General features: G+C 41.2%; 1 protein-coding gene across 1 annotated transcript; it reads right to left on the bottom strand.

Moving 5' to 3' along the window:
* Positions 1-12,474: 12,474 nt before the first annotated feature.
* On the bottom strand, positions 12,475-15,407 carry c1d (C1D nuclear receptor corepressor). Its single transcript, XM_083922634.1, has 5 exons — positions 15,299-15,407; positions 14,866-15,007; positions 13,832-13,898; positions 13,580-13,635; positions 12,475-13,482 (listed from the first exon to the last, which is right to left on the bottom strand). The coding sequence occupies exons 2-5, from the start codon at positions 15,001-15,003 to the stop codon at positions 13,276-13,278; spliced, it is 468 nt and encodes a 155-aa protein (XP_083778760.1). The 5' UTR covers positions 15,004-15,007; positions 15,299-15,407; the 3' UTR covers positions 12,475-13,275.
* Between the last annotated feature and the right edge of the window lie 5,976 nt (positions 15,408-21,383).

Raw genomic sequence — 21,383 nt, 5'->3', positions numbered from 1 at the left:
TCTCTCTCCCAATGCCCAGGGCCTGCATGATGAATAAATGAGAGTTCAGGTCTTCTTGCCGCAGCTCATACTTGATCTGACGAGTGAAGTAAAATGATGAAAAGAGGCACAAATTGTTGCATCATTGGCCTTTTCTTTCCTGGAAGGTAGAGAGGATCAGAGCAGCTTAACGGCAAGTCATATGATTTATCACTGTATTAATACTGAATGTAGCGAGGCATGGCTTTGGCAATGGCAATAGTAGAAAGTGCTCATTCAGATAACTAACATTATTCATAATTATCATGTTTTCGACAGAAAAAACACAAAACTTTTTCTAATTTTATTGACTGACAACTTAAACAAATCGGACAAATGGACTTGCACTTATATAGCACCTTTCTAGTCTTCTGACTACTCAAGGCGCTTTCACAGTGTTTGTCACATTCACACAGACATTCACTCTGATGGCAGTGGACATCTACATACTAATTAATCTAATCTTTCACACTACATTCACACCACGTTTACACACCCATGCGCAGCACGGGGACCAATTCAGGGTTCAGTGTCTTGCCCAAGGACACTTCGACATGTGGACCGGGGGAGGTGGGGATCTAACCGCCAATCTCTGGAATGGAGGACGATCCACTCTGTCACTGATCCACAGCCACCCCTATTCTGAGCTGCAGAACTTTTGAAAATAAACTTTAAGTAGTACTGTTCTAGCAGGGTCTTCTTTAATACCTGAGTACCACTTCCCTGTCTCTATCTGTACCTAATGTGTGTTCAACACATGAACTCCACTGTTAAACACACATCCGCTGTAAACATGTCAATCAATACTGGCTGTGTTTGACCAGTGGTCGATATGCTCTGTGTGAGCCAGTCTCATCGATTTTCCACCTGCTCTGCCGCCACGATCACCTTGACCCCGATGGGATCTGTTCACATGGCCTCTGTTAATTAAACTGAACCGAGGACATGTATTTGATAAAGCACACAAACACAGATAACGATAGAGTCACTTACATACACTTGAGGGTGCAGGTGTAGTCAGCTGGTTTACACGCACACACACACACACACACACACATACACATACACACACACACACACACACACACACACACACACACACACACACACACACACACACACAGAGAGACACTCACACAGGCACATTTAAGTTGTTACAGAAGAAACACTGTGACTGGAGGGTCATCAGTTCAATCCTTGAACCATGTGGGAAAATGTGGGTAACACTGCCATTAACAGCTGCTGCAGAAGTGCCCATGAGACAATTATTTCCTAAACAAATGTTGGGATTAGATTTCAAATTAAAAGTTGGAAAATATATAATTTTTGGTTCAAAAGAGAAATAAATATATATGAATAAATATGAGGTATAAATATAAAGTAAACTTACAAGTGAAAGACACACTTAGAGCCAAGTTTTCAGTGTATTTTGGGCTAAATGAAGGCCGACATGCATGGATCAGATTTAGCCAATAAAACAATGTCTGTGAAAGCCAGGTAGCTCAAGACCAGCTGCTCCTGCTCCATGCCTGACCCTGACAGTACGAGACTGTGCCGAGCTGGTCCCAGGTGTGAAGACATAAAACTGTGTGAATGTGGTGTTGTCATTTATAGAGTGGACCATGCATGCTTAGCTGACTTTCAATAAATTGTTAAACCCACACACACTCTGCCCCCCCCCCCCCCCCCCCCCCCTCTCTCCCTCTCTGTCACACACTGAAACAACCCCACTTGGATGTCACCAAATTTAGCCTCCTCGGCTGCTGAGTCAAGACACACTAAGGTGTCTCATCGTCTCACCTTTACCAAACCTTTAGCCAAGCGTGATGTTCAGTCAGCCCAACATAACAAGCGATCACTGAGGAACATGGCCGACATTAAACTTTTATTAATTAGTGCGTTATGAAAGGTAGAAAATACTGCTGAAAACATGCAAATGTGCAAAATATTGCCTAAGCATTGAGTCCTGTACGGTGTTGAACCACCAGAGTGAAGGCTTCTGTTTTCACTTGAGCCATTCGAGCTAAAAAATGCATGCACCCATGGCACTGTGGGACGCTGAATCAAAATGTCAACGAAAGCACTGACGTACTGTAGGAAACGGTGGAAACTGAGGTCACTGGCAAAGAATCTCTCAACTTGGCATAGATATCTGCCAAACCCTCACTGCAAACCAACGTCAAACGTCACTGACATTTCATAGTTGTTGAGCATCCAAAAGCCGCATGAATATTATATGGTCCTCCTCATTTAGTGAGCTAAATGTCTCTATCATATGTTTAATAGGTTATAGCGGTGTGCCGGACTCTTGAGCTCCTCACTTTGAAAACAACAAAGCAAGGTGCAGCAAAGTGCTAGTTTAAATGAAAGTTCATCAAAATTAAACATCCCAAAAATCTCCAGTCATCGTCCCAAAATATACCATGATGCTATGTTACCTTCTTTGGCATTGATGAGGGCAGGAAGAAAGACAACAAAGAGAGGTACTGTATTTGGAGAAGAGTTGTGGGACATGGGCAGTTTTCATGGAAATGCTTTAACATATTCCATACTGTCTTATTCATTTATTATGTACTTGTTTGGGTTGATGTTGATCTAGAGTTTCTCCTGTATGTCAAGAACACCCAAAGACACATGCACACTCCAACATATATGACTACCAAATTGTGCATTAAATGAAAGCGATGCATTCATCCACCACGGCGATGGTTACATGGAGATTACATGAAACGGGTTGCAGTGGTGAGTGGAATCAAAAAATGTTTGACACTCTATTAATCATATTTTAAGTTCCAACTCATGCAAAGACGGTTTCAACAATTTCTAAGCCCTGCCCCTAATCAAAGTACTTTTTGGTTGCCTAAAGCCAACACTTAGCTGATGATTGCATTTGATAAAACATGTTTATACGTTTAACATAATGCTCATTTTGCAAAAAGAACAGAGACAATGATTGTTTGGGTATATTGTTGCTGTTATAGGTGTACTGGTTGCGCGACGTGAACACACATGTACGCACATACACACAGGCATACTTTCCCCCTGGCCCGGGCTGTCGACGAGGCTGTGGGAATGGGGTCACACCTGCAGCGGCTGGCAGGGGTGATAAACGATGTTGCTTTAAACTTTGGAGACCGTCATTTTTGGGAGCCGCTGTTTACCCTCCATTGAAGTATAATGGGGGCCTTTGAAGGCAATAGCGCCGGGGACAGAGGCTGCCCTCTGTCTGCTGTTTTGAAAAGAGGAGAGACTAGCCCTCGATTAGCTAATGACACATTCTGCTTCGATTTGCCATAATAGGACGGAGCAGCCCTCTGACATTAGGACTGGCATTTCCTACTCTGGCTGCTTTGGAGAGTTTCTCACAGTTTTCACTGGTCAAATCAAATAAATCAGTTTATCGCTCTTTTTGCTGATTTTTCTTGCATGTGGGTCAATTTTTATGTTGCTAATTAAGACACAGATATCAAGATAGTCTTAAAAAAGTGATCTGTATAGGTTTACACACGTTACTCATACACCAGAAACCGGGCAGCTCATGCTCTTTAGTCATCGCCTGCCCGAGAAGCCTTTGACAGTGCTCGCCGTATCCGACACCAGAGCTGCCTTTTCATGCTAGTTGAAGAAGACATCGGTAGATCCTCTTACCACCTCTCTTATCAGATGAGGCCACATATCTGGGTGCTCCTCCTTATTTGTCTTTTAGGGCCCGAAGCGATAAAGTGACGCGAGAATGACAGTCTAGACTGCAGCTGTCTCGGTACGAAGCATTCCAAACCTTCACTGAGGAGCACTGTAATCTCTGCCTCACGCACACACACACACACACACACAGCTACATGAGCAAAAGCACACATTCAAACACACCCCTACACACACACACACACACAATTATACGGATATGCACACAGCCACATGCACAGAAAAAACAGCCAATTGATTTCAACCCAAGCATGCAGTGGCTGTGTATTAGATCATGATTAGTGCCTGCAGTTAGCAGAACAGAACTTCCAGATTTATTCATTCACAATGTTTTGTTGGGGGATTTATGAGGTGAAAAATACCAGCAACTTCTATTTAAGTCTTATATCAACTGTCATTCAAGTTTTCAGTTGCTGCTCAACACAGTTTGATTATACTTTCATGCAGATTTATAGTTATGAAGAGACAATTTAGGGTGTGTATATGAAAGCCCAAATTCACTTTTTTTGTTGTATGTGTGGATGATTAAAAATAACAAAGACGTGGTAATTTTTGTGTCTGATTTCATCGTTCACAGTTTAAAGTTACCACTTTATGCACGTGTGTGAGAACCCATGCTGTCTACTCTCACACACATCCACAAATATCCCTTAAATTTTCATCGACAATGAAAACTTTTTTTTTTCCATTAAGAAAAAGAAGCTTTCCCCCACTCTTTGCAAAGTCACTCCCCTCAGCTTAACAACCCCGGAGAAAAGTTGCTGCCATAACAAATGGCTTTAAATAATAAGCATGCAGCAAATCTCCTCACAGCGCGGTGCATTGCAGTTGTCATTCATCACGCCACCGCAGCATAACGTGGGACTTCCACAACAATTACTTCTATCATTAAACTCCCTGTGTTGTTGTTGTTTTCTCGTGTGATAAGGGTGATTACCGGCCAAGCGAGGGCTAATCTTCTCCAATCTGCTCTGCGGTAGGAGGAAAAGCAAACCTCAGCTTGCCACTCAAGCCCGACCAGAGAAAAGCCCCGTGCTGCAGTGTTGGACTGCCCTCCTGTGGCTGCTAGGTGAAACTTTTCATCATACTTTGAACCTCTTTATGCTGTTGCACTTGAGACTGCATAAAAAGCACTGTCTGGGCCTCCCAAGACATTTTAATAAAGCAGAAATTCTAAATGAAAAAATGGCCTATAAACACAATTATAGGAATCTGATACTAGGGGCGACATGGCGGTGTGATGGTTAGCACTGTCCCCTCACAGCGAGAGGGTTCCTAGTTCGAATCCCCTCTGTGTGGAGTTTGCATGTTCTCCCTGTGTCTGCATGGGTTTCCTCCCACAGTCCAAAGACCTGCAGGTGTTAGGTTCATTGATTACTCTAAATTTCCCGTAGGTGTGAATGGTTGTTTGTCTCTATGTGCCCTGCAATAGACTGGCGTCCTGTCCAGGGTGTACCCCGCCTCACACCCGATGTCAGCTGGGATCGGCTCTCTAGTCTAAACAGTGTCTTTGTGAGGGACTATTTCCAGCTGTGGATTAATACACATTTGATGCACTAGCAAGTATTTATGGCAGCAGGAAGTGTATGAGGAGTGGACTCAAAAATAAACTGCAGTGCATGTTCATGGTAATGAAGGGAACACGTCTCCCAGTGGAACAGTGTGGCTCACTGATGTGTTTTTAATAGTTTTTGGACAACAATGGCGCTCTACGGCACAGAGGATAGGTCATGTCAGATTTTGGCTACACAACATACAAGACAAGTGTTAGTAGTTGTTGGTTGTTGGTTTAGGACTCGTGGGAAATACACTGTACTGTAGAATATCCTTTAATCTGAACATGTGAAGGACATTGATGTTGTCCTACTCACATTTGGTTTCAGTGAGAAAGGAAGAAGAAGAAGAAGAAGAAGAAGAAGAAGAATTCCTTTCCCCGTTGCGCAACGGGGAAATTCAATTTTTTCACTCTATTATTATTAATCATGTTACACACACAGGCCCGAAATACACACACATGCACAAACAGGACCTATACATGCAATTAATGGAGAGATGTTAGAGCGAGGGGGCTGCCAGTGACCAGCGCCCCGAGCAGTTAGGGGTTCGGTGCCTTGCTCAACAGCACCTCGGCAGTGCCCAGGAGATGAACTGGCACCTCTCCAGCCACCAGTCCACGCTCCATTCATGGTCCACACAGGGACTAAAGTTGACTTGTTTACTGATGGTGAAGCAAAAATGAACACTGATGTTCTGCTCAATTCATTCTTATTAGCTCCTCTTAATGTTGCTTATTCACATCAAGTTTATGTCAAGTTTATTTAACGTTGTTGCTACTGTGCATCATTCTGGATTACAGCATCTGCAAAAAGTCTTAAAGAGGATGTAAATATTTAGTAGCAGGGCACATAATCTATCCAGTTCCCCTGAAGTCCAGTCATGTACAGTATATGGACACACTGCTGCTCTCACAAGCTTTTTTACTCTCCCAGGCTACATCATTCACATCATCATAAAAGCGGAGGCCCTTCATCACTTTACAGTACCCAGCGCTACCGTTAGCCCCGGGCTCTCACATCACGGCCTGCAGCCTTCCGCCCCACACTAGCTGTAAACCTGGGCTCTGGATGTAAGAGGAGCAGGGATGAGAGGGGTTATTGATGTGCTGTAAACCCCATTAGAGAGGGGAAACTAGGTGCGCGGCGAAGCGAGGGGGCACTCTAGCTGTCCATTTCCAGCAGCTGTGTCTCTTGTGAGGAAAACTGAGGAGAAACAGGAGATTGTTGTCCATGCCGTTGTTTTGTTTGTTTGCTCAGGAGCCCCGTAAACTGCAATAAGCACAGGATTCAATTTGCAATTTGGACAAGCATGCGAATATTTCCCCAATGATTGAAAATGCTATTTCATTCAGATCAACCACTAACCCTATGTTCGTGATGATAGTGTATCCATGAAATCTAAACACAACTATGTGCTATTTATTCTGGTAATTCAACTACAGTGTTGTTAGGGGATGATTTAGAAAGTGTGTTTTGTTGAGAGCACTTTTAAAATGTTAACATTTACACTGTAATGATGACTAAACAACATTAATATCTGCGTGAAAGCTGTAGCATATATCCATGTTGCTTTGCAATATCTGTAAATGAAGACATACAATCCAGGGAGACATGAGATGGAGACTTAGCCTCGTTGGTAAAACAATATCACAGGCTACAAGCTGCATGCAACCTGATCTATCCAAAATATTCCTATAAAACTTGCACACTTATGTATGCTTATGTATGATAACATGACTACAGCATTAACTACTGTATGGAGGGAAAAGCGAGATTCAGACTGTTTTTATGAGACCTGGCCAGCTGCCCTCATCTCCTTCCCCAGCTGTTGACTCGTCCTTATCCACCAGAGGAGACCCACTCATGTCTACGCGCCATTTCATCCTCTTCTCTTCAACCTGCAACACACATACGCACACATTTTCCTCCAAAGGAATGCACACATACATGATATACACTTGCATATGAGACAAAACATACACAGAAACATGCATTCAACAACCTTTTACATGCCTGCGTGAAAAACCCTTTTCACACACGTACACTCACAGACACACGCGATCACACACACAACAGTCCTGAGGGCGATCATTTGTCATCTAGAGAGGAATTTTCAGTCATGCTCTTTATGCCGAGGGCTCGGACTTAGGGCATTCCTCTGGAAATTTATGTCCAAACAGCTGTGGTCTCATCCGCCTCTGTAAGGACCTCGAAGACAACGCTGTCCCGGGAATTATGAGGGAGATCCAATCCATTACACACCTCCAGTCAGCTCTCAAGTGTGCATAGCTGCACGTGTAAGCCATTTTCTGTGTGTCTTTGTACGACTCTCAGCATGTGCAACGGTTGAGTGTTTCCTTACTTTCATAGTGTACTCGCAGCTGCCCAACTCCCTCTGTGTGTGTGTGTGTGACTGTGTCCATGTGCACGTGTGCTCGTGTGAGATGGTTTTGCGTTCAGCTCTTTGATGGCTGAGGAGTTATCCTGCGGCTTTATGCATCGGAAGCCCACGGTTTAAAGGGGGAAGGCCCTGATTTCACATTGCAGCCATATGGGCTGTTTAAAGTGAGGTCCACACCAGAGGTAAACACCAGGCCACAGTAATAAATGAGGTCTTCAAATGGCCACAGAGTCACAGTGACATCATCATAAAGCTGGTCGGCACATGGGAGAGAGAAGATGAATAATCCCTGTTGAGTATGGATCAAAACTTTGTGTATCCATTAAGAAGGTCACTGAAAGCGATTTACACACATTCAAACCTTGATTCTTCTACGGACAGCCGCACAATCGCCACTGTAACTTTGATTTGACTTTGAGAGAAAGGATGTCTCCCCGTTATCCTCCACGCCCAAGCTCGGCTCTCCAGAAGGATTTTGTGTTTTTTTTATTCCTAATAATTAATTTAAGTCTGACAGATGGCGAGCCAACCCCCAACTCGTTCAGTAGTTTTTTCTCTGTGTCTCTGTAGATTAAACATACTGGCTGGAGTTAAGGTAACGTAAGGATGGAAACTCAATAGAGTGTGATGATGATGTGATGTGTTTAGCGAGGAGGGTTCAAGGCCTTGCTCCGTGCGTGTTTTCAGCATGGCGTCAGTTTTCTTACACTGCCAAACCCCACCGGGATGTACAGTCGCGGGCGAGAGAGTAAAATAGAGAGAGCAATGAGGAAATGATGAAAGGTGCATTAGAGCTGTGTGTTCTTCCTGACTGTCAGGTACTGCTGCTCGCCATTCTGATTTTTTTTTTTTACTTTAAAAGTGAATAGGGGTCAGTGAAGTGAACCGGGAAGCAACACGCTGAAGGAAACTCAACACAGATGGATTACAATAAAAGAAAATGAAGAACACAACTTTGCTAATGTGTCGGACTGATCATTTACTTTCTGCATGTTCTCATTATGCTTCTGCACAACACCACCAAGACAAATGACTGAACCTGGACATAGAGGTGAGGCTGACTGGATAACACAGACAAACCAAGTAAGAAGAAGAAGAATTACTTTATTGATCCCGCAACGGGGAAATTGAATTTTTTCACGCTATTATTAATCATGTTACACACACAGGCCTGAAATACACACATGCACACACAGGACCTATATACATGCAATTATTCGAGATATGTTAGAGTGAGGGGGCTGCCAGTGACCGGCGCCCTGAGTGGTTGGGGGTTCAGTGCCTTGCTCAACAGCACCTTGGCAGTGCCCAGGAGATGAACTGGCACCTCTCCAGCCACCAGTCCACGCTCCATACATGCTCCACACAGGGACTTGACCCAGCAACTCTACAGTTCCCAGCCAAGTCACCTATGGACTGAGCTACCGCCGCTCCAGAATATGGTAAATCCGTGAGAATAGAGGGTGTGATCAAAGCTGGAAACGTTGAACCATTCAAATCTGGCAGCTCAGTACGTTACTTCAGAGTTCACTACAAAACAACAAATCTACAACACTATAATAAAAAGAGTTGAAAAAAAAAGAGAGGAAAAAATCGAACCCCAGTTTATGTTGGACGCCATGGTGGTCCAAGCTTCAGCCTCACCTGCTGACTCTTGCAGAAAGTAATTTGTCCCGGCGCGGGGAGGTGAGGGCTAAATAAAAGGAAAACATTGTTATCATGATTAATCAGTGGCTCTGTCAGCGGGGCCAAGGTGAATAGAAAGTGGCACAAATGACTGCATGGAATTCCTGGTGTGTCAGACAGAATAAAGTCGCAATGTTCGTCATTCACTCGCTCTCAATTTCACCCACTTATTCAAAGCAACGCTTGTTCCAGTGGGCTTCATAGTACCTTGACTTTCCCTGCAGTGCAGTGCAGGCTGCAGGATTAAGTGCTCTGAAATCTGGAGTGGCTGATATAAATCTTAAAACATCAGTCAGACACAGGATTAAACGCTCGAAAGTTGAAAGACACAAATGACACCCCAGCTGTGGAGAAATCAGTAAAGTTTTCTAGTTGTAGGAAACAATTATTATTTTTGAAACCATGATTGTAATTTACTATTTATTATGTCTTGCCTATTATCGGGACCCTGAGTCTGTGACCTTTGATTTTGATTTGACAGTGTGTTGCCAAATCCCAAGTCTCCCATGCCTTTCCATTTCTAGACTTGCACATTAGCACGACTTTAAAAACACTGACCATCACATTTCCTGGTTTGTTTAAAGAATGAAAAGATCGGTACTTTGGTCTCCAATAAAAATAGGCAAAAACAGCAAAAAATGCTACAACCATAAGCAAGCTAAGTGAGGGGCAGACTGAGGATGACCTTTGGTTTATTCCTGTGACCCAGTAAATCATGTGGCTTCCCTTAAAAGTCTATAGGATTCCTTAATTTTAAACGGGAGTACGCATAATCGAACAATCTGATAATCTCCAGGAAACTCCAGAAATTGCACAACAGGTGAAGATTTGTTCCGTGGGGTTCTTGGAATTTTAACATGCTGTGAATATGGCACTCAAACAGCAACACATACTTGCAGCCTACAGCATCTTCTTACTGAAAACCTGCCTCAAATGAACTCGTTTGGTCCTACGGGCAGGTCAATGCAGTCTGTCAGCAGCACACTTCATCCTTTTAGGAGATAGAAAGTCTGAAAGGAGGCTGCTTCTGCTTCCTTCATCGTGCCCGAGGAGGTCGTTTGGTCTGATGCCTTTCACTCCACATAATATAAACTTCCTCGCCACAAGCTGCTCACAAACAGCATAAATAAACATCCGCAGCGACAAACCAGGGCTGGGAGCTTGTTAGGGCGCACAATTTCAACATGCGTTTGTTTGTTCAAATTTGCTCGCGCGGTGACCTAACTCCTTTATACCAAGCACATGTGGGGAGTAGGGCATAGGAAGGCGAACATTACAGAGGAAAGGGGGGGGGGAGGAAAAAAAGTGGGGAAAAAATCCATATTTTTCCAATATGCAGACGGGCTGTTCATCAGGCACAGTTTGACACACGTCTTTGAACAGTTAGAAGCAACAAGTTGGTGGAAAAAAGTAAAAGGATGGAGTACGGTGGTTTGGCTAAACAAATGTCATTTTTGGACGCTTTGCTTCAGGGAGGATGGGAAAAAGGAAAGATGATGAAAAGAATGAAAAGATACATTCCTGAGAATCTGACTCACTGCTCCACTGTTTCCTGGGCTTGATTAGAGGGATGCGAAATGTTGCGGGTACATTTAGATTAAGATCTCAGCCGTCCAGAGGGAATTACAAAAAGGAAGAAATATGGGTGTCTTTATGAAATGAGACGTTGTTTTTTTTTTATAAAAGGAAGTCTCATTAGGGCCTATGCTTATATTGTGCAGCCATGCAGATACAGTGCTGTTTATGAGGGTTAGGGGGCCATTTTGTAATCAAAAGGTCACAGGTTTGACCCTCACAAGAGCCAGTCACACTTTCTACCATGCTATACATACAGGAAAGGCATTTATATATAGTTCTCTATAGGTCTTTTACTCCAGCTCTACAATATTTACTGCTTATCTAGTATGTAATGCCAAAACCATGTGAACATACGGTTATGTTGATTATATGAGGAAAAGTTTCAGTTTTTCACAGCACTAAATAACTGAGACGTTAATAAAATGTGAGCTGCTAAGCACATAACCAAAACAGCCTGGCTCTTCAGACAATTCTTATTTAGTATATCGCTGTCGCGGCTGTGACCGGTCCACATGTCGAAGTGTCTTTGGGTAAGACACTGAACCCCGAATTGCTCCCCGTGCTGCGCATGGGTGTGTGAATGGTTAGATTAGATGGTATGTAGACGTCCACTGCCATCACTGTGAATGTCTGTGTGAACGGGTGAATGTGACAAACACTGTGAAAGCGCCTTGAGTAGTCAGAAGACTAGAAAGGCGCTTTATAAGTACAAGTTCATATCTATTAATAGCACCAGTTCAAAAGCAACAGCCAGGGGCAAAATTGGATCACAACACCACAGCTCAGAGTGGGTACTGTATGACTAGGTCTAAAATCATATCCATTAACTTGTCCTATTTTTAAATATTAGGTGCACTCTATTGATGGAATCGATCCAAGATGGTCTACCATCAGAGACTATGTGTTATTGTTGGTCATTCAGAAACTCATTTACACATAGGCTCTATCATTACCAAACATTACCACTTCATGAGGTAAAAACAGAATTAACTTAACCTACTAACTCGGCCCTTCTGTGTTCTACTGCGGAGTAATAACCAATAGCACATGCCTCTGGGATCAGGTAAGGCAACTAAACTATTGGACAACAGAGAAAAAAGACCATTTGCTACAGCCCTGTTCACAGCAGACATTACGACTTGTAATAGCAGGAAAGTCAGTCAAACTAAAGCGTGCTCAGGTGTATTTTAAGTGTCTAAGTAAACAATGAGAGTGTGACAGTGTGCACACACACAACACCTGGAACCTGAATCTGCTAAATCAGAGGTTTTCAAAGTGGAAAACACACCCCAGTGGGTGCAAGTGAAACATTACATCAGTAACTACATTAATTATCAAATAATCACATAGAAAAGCTCGATTGTATTCAATTTGGTTAAAGAGACAGTTCAAAGATTCAGTTGTACCGGTGAGTTTTACTGTTTTTCACACTTTCAGTAAAAGTCAGAAACTAACAAATACCTTAGGACAGACCTTTATGTATTTGATGTTGTCTGAAGTTTTGTTAAAAGCAATATTACGTTATCTGGGCTCCACGCCTATTTTTCCAAGTTTTGTGTGAGGGGAAGCCCACATCCTCAGACTCTGAACACCCCTGAGCTAAATGGAAACCAGCCATCACAAATTTCAGCATTTACACCTGGGCTTTTCCTACAGCGATGTCAAAATGTCTGCTGGGGAGAGTTGCATAAGAAGTGTTTAACATAAGAACCCAATTACCTTTTTTTCCTCTAATATATTGTATTACAGGAAAAAAACAACAAATATATTTGGTGAGTGTATTTATACAGAAGCCAATCCTAAAAGCAATACATCACCAAAGAGGTTTTATCAATACGTTTGACACATGACACACGTGTAAAACGTCTCAAAAAACGATTGATTCAAAAAAACACTTTCAAAATAGAGAGAAATTAACATTTCTCATGTATTTAAAAGACAAAACCAGACTCTCTTAAATAACATTTCGGTAGCTGAAGGGACCCAATTAAGGTTTTTACTGACTTTTATAAATGAAATCCTGAATGAAATTCTGAAGATTTATGCAAAATAACTTGATAAACATTACAAAAATATTACATGTATTCAATTCTGGAGCAGAAATGTGCAGCAAAACCTTGGATGGTGAACATGGAAATACGTTCTTTTAATATGCTGACTGCTGCAATCTGACAGGCTATTTGACTGGTGAGCAACCCAGATGCACACGTTGTCTTGTATGATGACGTGACACAACCTTAAACGTTGCTTTGTTGCCTTGTGAGAAAAAAGTCTTTGTCCTCCTCAAAAGAGGTAAAAAGATGCAGAGGGACCAGACTGTACAGCTCCTTTACTTCAGCTCTTCTTTGGACGCTTTGACTGTGGGGTGTCAGATTTTGTGTCCGCTGCTTTCTTGGATGTTGCTTTTTTTCTAGAATCTTTTTCATCTGCCTCGTAGAGAGCACTCCTGACGAAGCGTGCGGCAGCCCCCTTATCCAGACGGGCAGCTTTCTTCCTGTCTGTGATCTCTTTCACTTTGTTCATATACGTCCTTATTCGCTCCTGAAGAGGCAGAGAACGGTTGCAGAGGAATTAGAAAATGCAGATAAACAGATAAAGCCTGAACATGTCAAGAACAGGACAGAGAAGACATACATACCAATTCCTGTTTGATTCCGTGTTCTCTGGGATTTACTCCTTGTGTAACCAAGTACACTGTTAACAAGAATAAAAGTAAGGCTACATGTCCAAATTATGTCAAAAAGACTACATATATACATGACAGTGTATGTTCACTAACAAGCTCAGGGCCATGTTCAAAAACACAGTAAATTGGGTTTTGTATAGCACTATCTGATATCAATTTAAATTCCCCAAATCTACAAATTAAATCCAGTAAAAACAAACTTACTCCAGAATAATGAATTAAGCGTGTAGGCAGACATTAGATCCAGCTTGGCTTGATCCAAGGGGTCCAGCTGTCAATAAACAAGATTTAGTTTCATTAGCACCAGTTATACAAAAAGTATTAAAATCATTTTCTTGTATAAATGTCATTCCCACAATGAATAAAAGCAAAACAAAAAATAAATAAATACATAATGTGCACACATCACAGACTACTGGGTACATTTTTATCTGCGATACTGTACTTTTATTTTATTTATCTGCGATACTGTACTTTTATTTTATTTATCTGCGATACTGTACTTTTATTTTATTGTTGTTCATATTTTGTATTTTATCTTATTTTTTGTACTTCTGATTGTTTTGTACCACTGCTACAATGACCTAATTTCCCCTCGGGGATAAATTAAGTTATCTATCTATCTATCTATCTACATGCACGTTTGGCATGTTAAATGTAACTCGTTAAAGGTGTGAATGGTTATTTATCTGGCTTTGTAACAGACTGTTGAAGTGTCCAGGGGTCTACGTTGCTTCCAACGGGAGAGAAATGAGAGAGACTTAAGATGGTTCAAAGATTAGACTACTGAATCTTTGAACCATCTCTTTAACCATCTCTTTAACCCCATGAAAGCCTCGACAGAATAGGCATGAGTTATGGAAGGACCACAATATCTTCCTGTGATGTTTGATGGAGTGGGAGAAGTACGTCTCAGCTCTGTTTTACACATCAAACCTACAAATATCTGAGTATGTTATATTGCCAATCTGACAATGTGTCTGTGATGCAGGCTTTTCAGAATCAGAATCAGAAATAATTTAATAATCACAGGGGGGAATTATTTACGTTACAAACTCCAGCTTTACAAACAACAAATACTATACAGAAAACATATATTAGAAAAACAGTGATATCTCAAATTTAAAGTACTGAATATTTACAGTAGTAAATATATACAAGATCAAAAATGCCAGAATAATGTGTTTGACAGATCACAATGTCCTCTGTGAAAACGGGCATTCCTGTCTCTCTAGTACCTTTTGCAGCAGGTCATTCCTGGGCATCGACATCATCTTCTCCAACATGGTTTTGACATTAGAAACAGAGGAGTCGAAAGCTTTGAGCTGCTCGTCTATCTCGTGAGGGTAGTCCTCAGTTATGTCGTCCGCTGCCATTTCCCTGTAAAAATAAATAAATAAGTCATACAAGGTTACAACACGACTCTTCCAATAAACAGAACCGTAATAACGCTCCCCTTCAAAGCTGTAATGTCCATAGATATACCTGTTAGCTAGGTGGCTAGTGAGGTAGCTAGCACATGTTGCTAACAGAATGACATGCGTTTTACCTTTACATGAGCACAAATAAGGCGTCAATTATAAATAACTTGTTAAGCAACACTAAGGTTACACACAAGGTTAAAATGAAACAGAATGAGATGAGATTTAACATTAGTCATTTCTGTTTTACCCTTTTTAGCGAGCAGCACGCTTTAGCCAACCGGAAGTGACGTCGAACAACACAACTTGTCTTCCTCTGCTGGAACGTTGCTATGGTTACTCTCCCTCTACCGCCGCCTGTCGTTTGGAAGAGCACATTTGTTTTAACACTCGCCTTCATTTGTTGCATTTTATTAACATTTTACAATTTAAGTCATCCTTTTTATGCGATGTTTTCTATGCCACGATATTGTAAATGAATTATTTTCAATGAAGAAAAAATAAAATAAATAGACATTTTCAAGAAACATAAACATTCTAAATGTGTCCTGGTTTACTTGCTGCTACAGTGAATGACATCAATTGACAGGAAGTTACCAAGGACCAAGGCTGTTGCCTAGCGATGGAATTCCGTTAAAAAAAATCCTTAATAACAGCTGTATCTCAAAAAACATATATTGTTAAATGACCGCAGCTGTTGTTGTTTTTTTGTGTGTTTTCCTACTACCTTGACCTTGAAGTAGCTAACTACTTGTATAAGATACCGGTGTTTTGAAAATAATACATATATTTTTTATTAAGGTAACGTTAAAAGATAAAATATGTATGCTAACTAGTTAACGAACATTCATTAGCTATAACCATAGTAACTTAATATCTTAATGCAGCAGAGGTGTTCACGTTGCTATGGTAACCTGGGGCGTCAGTTTGGTGAATGAAGCTGAGTGTGCTAGCATGTGAGACAACCGTGTAAAGTGCGTTTAGGGCTTGGACCGTAAGTTACACACTTTTTTAGCTGAACACAAGTAAACCAGCCGGGGAAAGGAGGCTTCAGACATGGACAACTGTGATTTGGAGAAGCTCTCTGTCTCTGTTGGGAAGCTCCATCCAGCGTTCACAGCGCACGTTACAGACTATACAGTGACAGTGGAGAGCCATGTCAACAAAGTGACTCTGGGCCTGATCACCAGTGACTGTGGGGCTTCTTACAGGATTGTGAGTACAAGTTATGCCGTTTAACCCCCCCTGGTTAATCAAGTAAGACTAAATGTAAAAATGTAACGTTGTATTTTTATATTTTCAGCTCTTAGGGGACGGTTCCAGTACCATTACACTGAATAATGGCGTAAACAGAGTAGAAATTGAAGTGGTAGCCGAGGATGGCACCTTGAAGAAGTACTGTGTGGAAATCACCAAGCTGTCTGCGAAGATTGCAGAACTCAGTGATCTGACTTTGGAAGGAGATATCCCTCTTCATCCTGCATTCTGCACCAAGACCTATGAATATAACAGTGAGTAGGACTTCATGTGACACCAGGACACAGCATTGTCACTGTAAGCCACTTATATTACAATTGTTATTAGGACATTATGTTCAGTAAAGCCGGTAAAAACAAACTTACTCCAGAATAATGAATTAAGCGTGTAGGCAGACATTAGATCCAGCTTGGCTTGATCCAAGGGGTCCAGCTGTCAAACAAGATTTAGATTTCAAATTCCTTAGATTTAAAATCGTTTTCTTGTATAAATAAAAGCAAAACAATAAATAAATACATACATAATGTGCACACATCACAGACTACTGGGTACATGCATGTTTGGCATTTAAAATGTGGCTCCAAAGTAACTGGTTAAACGTGTGAATGGTTGTTTTTCAGGCTTTGTAGCAGACTGGTGACTGGTGAGGGGTCTACGTTGCTTTAAAGATCGTTCAAAGATTCACCAGAACTACCGAATCTTTGAACCATCTCTTTAACCCCATTATTTAATATTGCAACACCAACCAATTTGGAATAGCAAAGCATGTAAAGTATGTGTGTGTGCATATATTAATTGATGGTACTTTACAGTACATTCTCTGTGTGATGACAACATTTCTATATAATATTTTTTTGTGTGTGTGTTTTGGATCACTCCTTCTAAACTATTTTTCTGCAGGTATGGTTCCCTTTCATTGTAATGCTGTGACCCTGCTTCCTAAAGTGCCAGACAAAAACATAAAAGTTACAGTGAATCGAGAACATTGCTCGCAACCAGTCCCTCTGAACTTTGGGGACACTGTGGTGGAGGTCTCAGTGTGCTCAGCAGATGGCAGTAATTCACAGGTAGGATGAGACATGAGAAGAGGACAGCTTTATGTATGTTTCATCAGACTTAACTGTTGACATGATATTTCTAAATCTATACATCCCCACAGCTCTGCAGTTCACCTCATCTATGCATAATAACTTGTGGTAATTTTACATTTTAAAGCTTTACAAACACTGTTAGTTGCTCCATGTAGCTAAACAATAAGTCAGGTTACATGTGTAGTGTTTGTTTGGGTGTTTTTTGGTTTCATAAATGCTGTGCACTAAACCTGAGATCCCTCTGACTCTGTCAGGTATACACAGTGTCGGTGACTCGAGAGCTAATTCCCATGGCGGTGACCTTCACTGATGGGAAGCAGCAGCTGGACTATGAATGTCCAGTATCTCTGACTGCTTTTTATAGACCTGTATCTATCAACCACAGGTAGGACTTCAGAGGGGAGATACTCAAAATGAGAAAATATTAGCAGGTGTAACAGCGGTTACCGCCGTTATTAATTTTAATATTGATTTTCTTAAACAAGTAAAGAAGTAAAATACACCAATATGTGTCAGATACACAATCTTAAAAGTCATTTATCATACCCTGATTTAGGACATAAATTGCTATTTTTTGTTGAATTATAGCTATTGAAGTTTATAATTGTGGTCATTTTTTATTTATTTATCTGAAATATGCTATATGCTTATGGTGTAGTACCTCAATATCATAAAATATGCACATACTACCTTCTGTATTGGTTCAGCAAATGCAGTTAAGCTCTAACTGGTTCTCCTGTTAATTTGCAGTGACCCAAAGCACATCTTCTCTAGGCCTTATATCGAGATGCTGGCAAGAAGATCAAAAGTCGACCCATTTAGCGATTGTCCTCTGGGAGACGGCTGGAAAGTTGTTGAACTGGACCTCGACACAAGGATGTCGGCTTCTCTGGTCAAGTGCTTCTTTAATTACAGAGGTGAAGTGTGGAGTCTTAGCTCCTCAGAGAGATGTGTCTAAAGCAGAGCTGCTGTGGAGGCAAAGCTCTCATTGGTCGAGTTAAAGGTCAGTGGGTCGAGTGATAGTCTCACGTAAAAGAGTAATTGGTATAGAGAGGAGAAGGTAATAGCTCGCTAACCTCCCAAGACTATGTCACATCGACCAATGGGTAAAAAACAAGATATTTCCATTACATGTTTCCTTTCAGACCTCTACCTTACGCACCATTATTAATAATACATATTAATGTAATTAACACACAGTTAACCTACACTCAGAGTAACTGATTCTTTGACTCCACTATTGAGATTTTTCTACACAGATTGAATGATTTCTGCCTCTAGAGCAGCCCCACCACTAAGAAATGCTTATGTAACTACATTGTTAATGTGCTAGGTACACTCTGCCTTACCTCTCAGCAGTCCTGCTTACACTCCCTGTGCTATCATGTAACACCATGTTACTGTATTATGTTACTGTAATGAGGAGGATATTATTACTTAACTAAGACCTTGGGTATCTAGCTGTTGTAGGCTAAAGGCTGCATTTCATATCAGGCCTCATTTGAGCTTCCCTCTGCTTAGTCAGATGAGTAATTGATTTCTGGAGAACAAGACCTTTTTCTAATTGATTTATTGATTGAATATTTTGGCTCACAGAGGTTAGGTCTGGGGGAATATACAGTACAGAAAGAGCCACCAGAACAACATGTAATCGACTCATTTACAGCAACAGATTGATTTGTTAAAACTCAGTTTAAAAGAATGAATGAAAAGCAATTCTCCAGAGTTGTTAATTAAACTAATAGTCCAACTTATTCTGTCAATCACTTGATTAAACTGGTCATGAATGCGTCCTTTAATGGAGTTTGTTCTGTTACACGTTTCAGTGGTAGAGGACACTTTTGTCTGTGATATATTGTGTCTTTGATGTGTGTGGGTTGTTTTTTTTAACAAAGGTTGTGACAGTGTGATGAAACTGTCTGAGCTGGGGTCACACTCTCTGGACTGTCCACACAAGCCCACAGGGGATCTGGATGCAAAGGTCAGAATGAAAGATTAAACAGGGCTGTGCGTTGCCAGAATCACTGCTATCGACCTTGACTCTGCTCATCCTTTATTTACCAGTCAGCGCTCCCTTCACAGTGATTAAGTACTGGTTTGACTTCCACAGTAGAAGTATCTCATGTTTGTCCGTGTGTGTTGTGATATCTCACAGTTGTGAGAGTGGATAAAAGAGTCATTTGTGTGCAGTTTTTTCAGGATAAACTCATCTCACTTGTGCTCATGTCCATTTTCAGGATGTAACAGAGACTGGTTGGTATGAAAAGCACTTTGCGTCATCCAGTTGTTTGGAGATAGAAACCAAACACACTTTGGAGGTAATTAAATCTGTTTTACTTTACATAATCAGAACAAGTCTAAAATGAAACTGCACTAGTCTCTCATATTCAGACTCACCATTCATTTGACAAAAATGTTATATTTTTAAAGGCTTATTCAACTTTTTAAATTTACATTTTAAGGTTTAACATAACATAGCATAACACAAGACTAGACATAAAACAATACAAACACAACAATAAGAGTACATGCGTCAGGGGAGCACAAATCAATTACATTTCAAAAAGGTATTCATTTATTTCTTGATGAGTATTAAATCAAAGTTTATTCAGCTTTATTTTCTCTTGTTTAATTCTAAGGTTATTCCCATTTTACAGAGTAGAGACCAAATTCAAAGTCACAAGGACAGTCAAAATCACTTTAATCAGTATTTGTCATTAAAAAACAGCAATTTGCATGAGTGATTCTGATAGTGTTATGGGTGGTTGTTTTCTCTGTCTACTACAGGTGCGTAACTGGGAGAAAAGACTACAAATGACAGCAGGAGAAGACAATGTGGATAAACTGTGTGCCTTGGCACAGGATCACCTCAAACTCTACCGGCAACACCTGCCAAAGCCAGGTATGTGACACTGTCCAAACAAAAAGTGTAGGACCAGACATGAATCTGAATCACAGGGCTGCCCGACCCTGCTCCTGGAGGGCCACTGTCCTGCATGCTTTAGGTTTGTCCCTGCTCTAACACACTTGAGTCTAACGATGTTCAAACCTGTGACGAGCTTCAGCTGCTTGATAACGAGCACATCATTAGATTCAGGTCTGTTGGAGCAGAGAGAAACCTAAAACATGCAGGACAGTGGCCCTCCAGGAGCAAGGTCGGGCAGCCTTGCTGAATCAGAATCAGAAATACTTTAATAATCCCAGCGGGAAATTGTTTGTCTATTGGCAACAAGTGCCAATTGCAACAGAGGTAGAGCTTTGTCTCGTTAAAATCTTTGATACATTGGTGTGATCCAGAAAAAGATGAATATATGTATAAATATGAATTCTCTGTAGATATCATCCTCCATTTTATCATACCTGCACTAAAACCCTCCCTTGTTTTTTTTACTTATAAAATGGAAAGGTTAGTCCGTCTAAGTTACTGTGCATTTTAAAAGAGATTCTTCTGCATTGAAATTAAATAATAAAACAGTGTGGTGAGTATTTAATAGCACCCCTGGCCAGTGGACAGGAAAGTCATTTATTCCCCGGCCCCACCTTGGCACAGCAGCTCAGCTTCAGCCGTTAAAAAATACATGAAATGGGCGAGTTAGCGGATGCCTCTGGATCTTCCTCGTCTATCTGACCTGCCAGGCACTCAAGTCCCTGCTCATCTTTTCTCAGCTACTTGTGCCTCGCTAATTGTTTGATGACTCTGAGAAGTGACATTCGAGACTGGTCCCAGAGGACTGAATGAAAGTCACTAGAGAGAGAGAGAGAGAGAGAGAGAGAGAGAGAGAGAGAGAGAGAGAGAGAGAGAGAGGTCCAAGTATGTGCAAAGGCCCACAGAAACTTTTCAAGGGTTAATTGGATATGATTTGTAATATTCTCTGAGATATAGAAGCGGTGATATCGGTGCAGTCTGACAGACAAAGGGCACTCTTGCCAAGGGAAGCTGCACTCTATGAATGTTTTTTGCGAAAGAAGCATGCAATCACTCGTAAG

This window comes from Echiichthys vipera (assembly GCF_963691815.1).
Source record: "Echiichthys vipera genome assembly, chromosome: 11".
NCBI classification, from domain to species: Eukaryota; Metazoa; Chordata; class Actinopteri; order Perciformes; family Trachinidae; genus Echiichthys; species Echiichthys vipera.
Note: the sequence above shows the minus strand (reverse complement) of the source record. Positions and strands in the feature narration are given on the sequence as shown.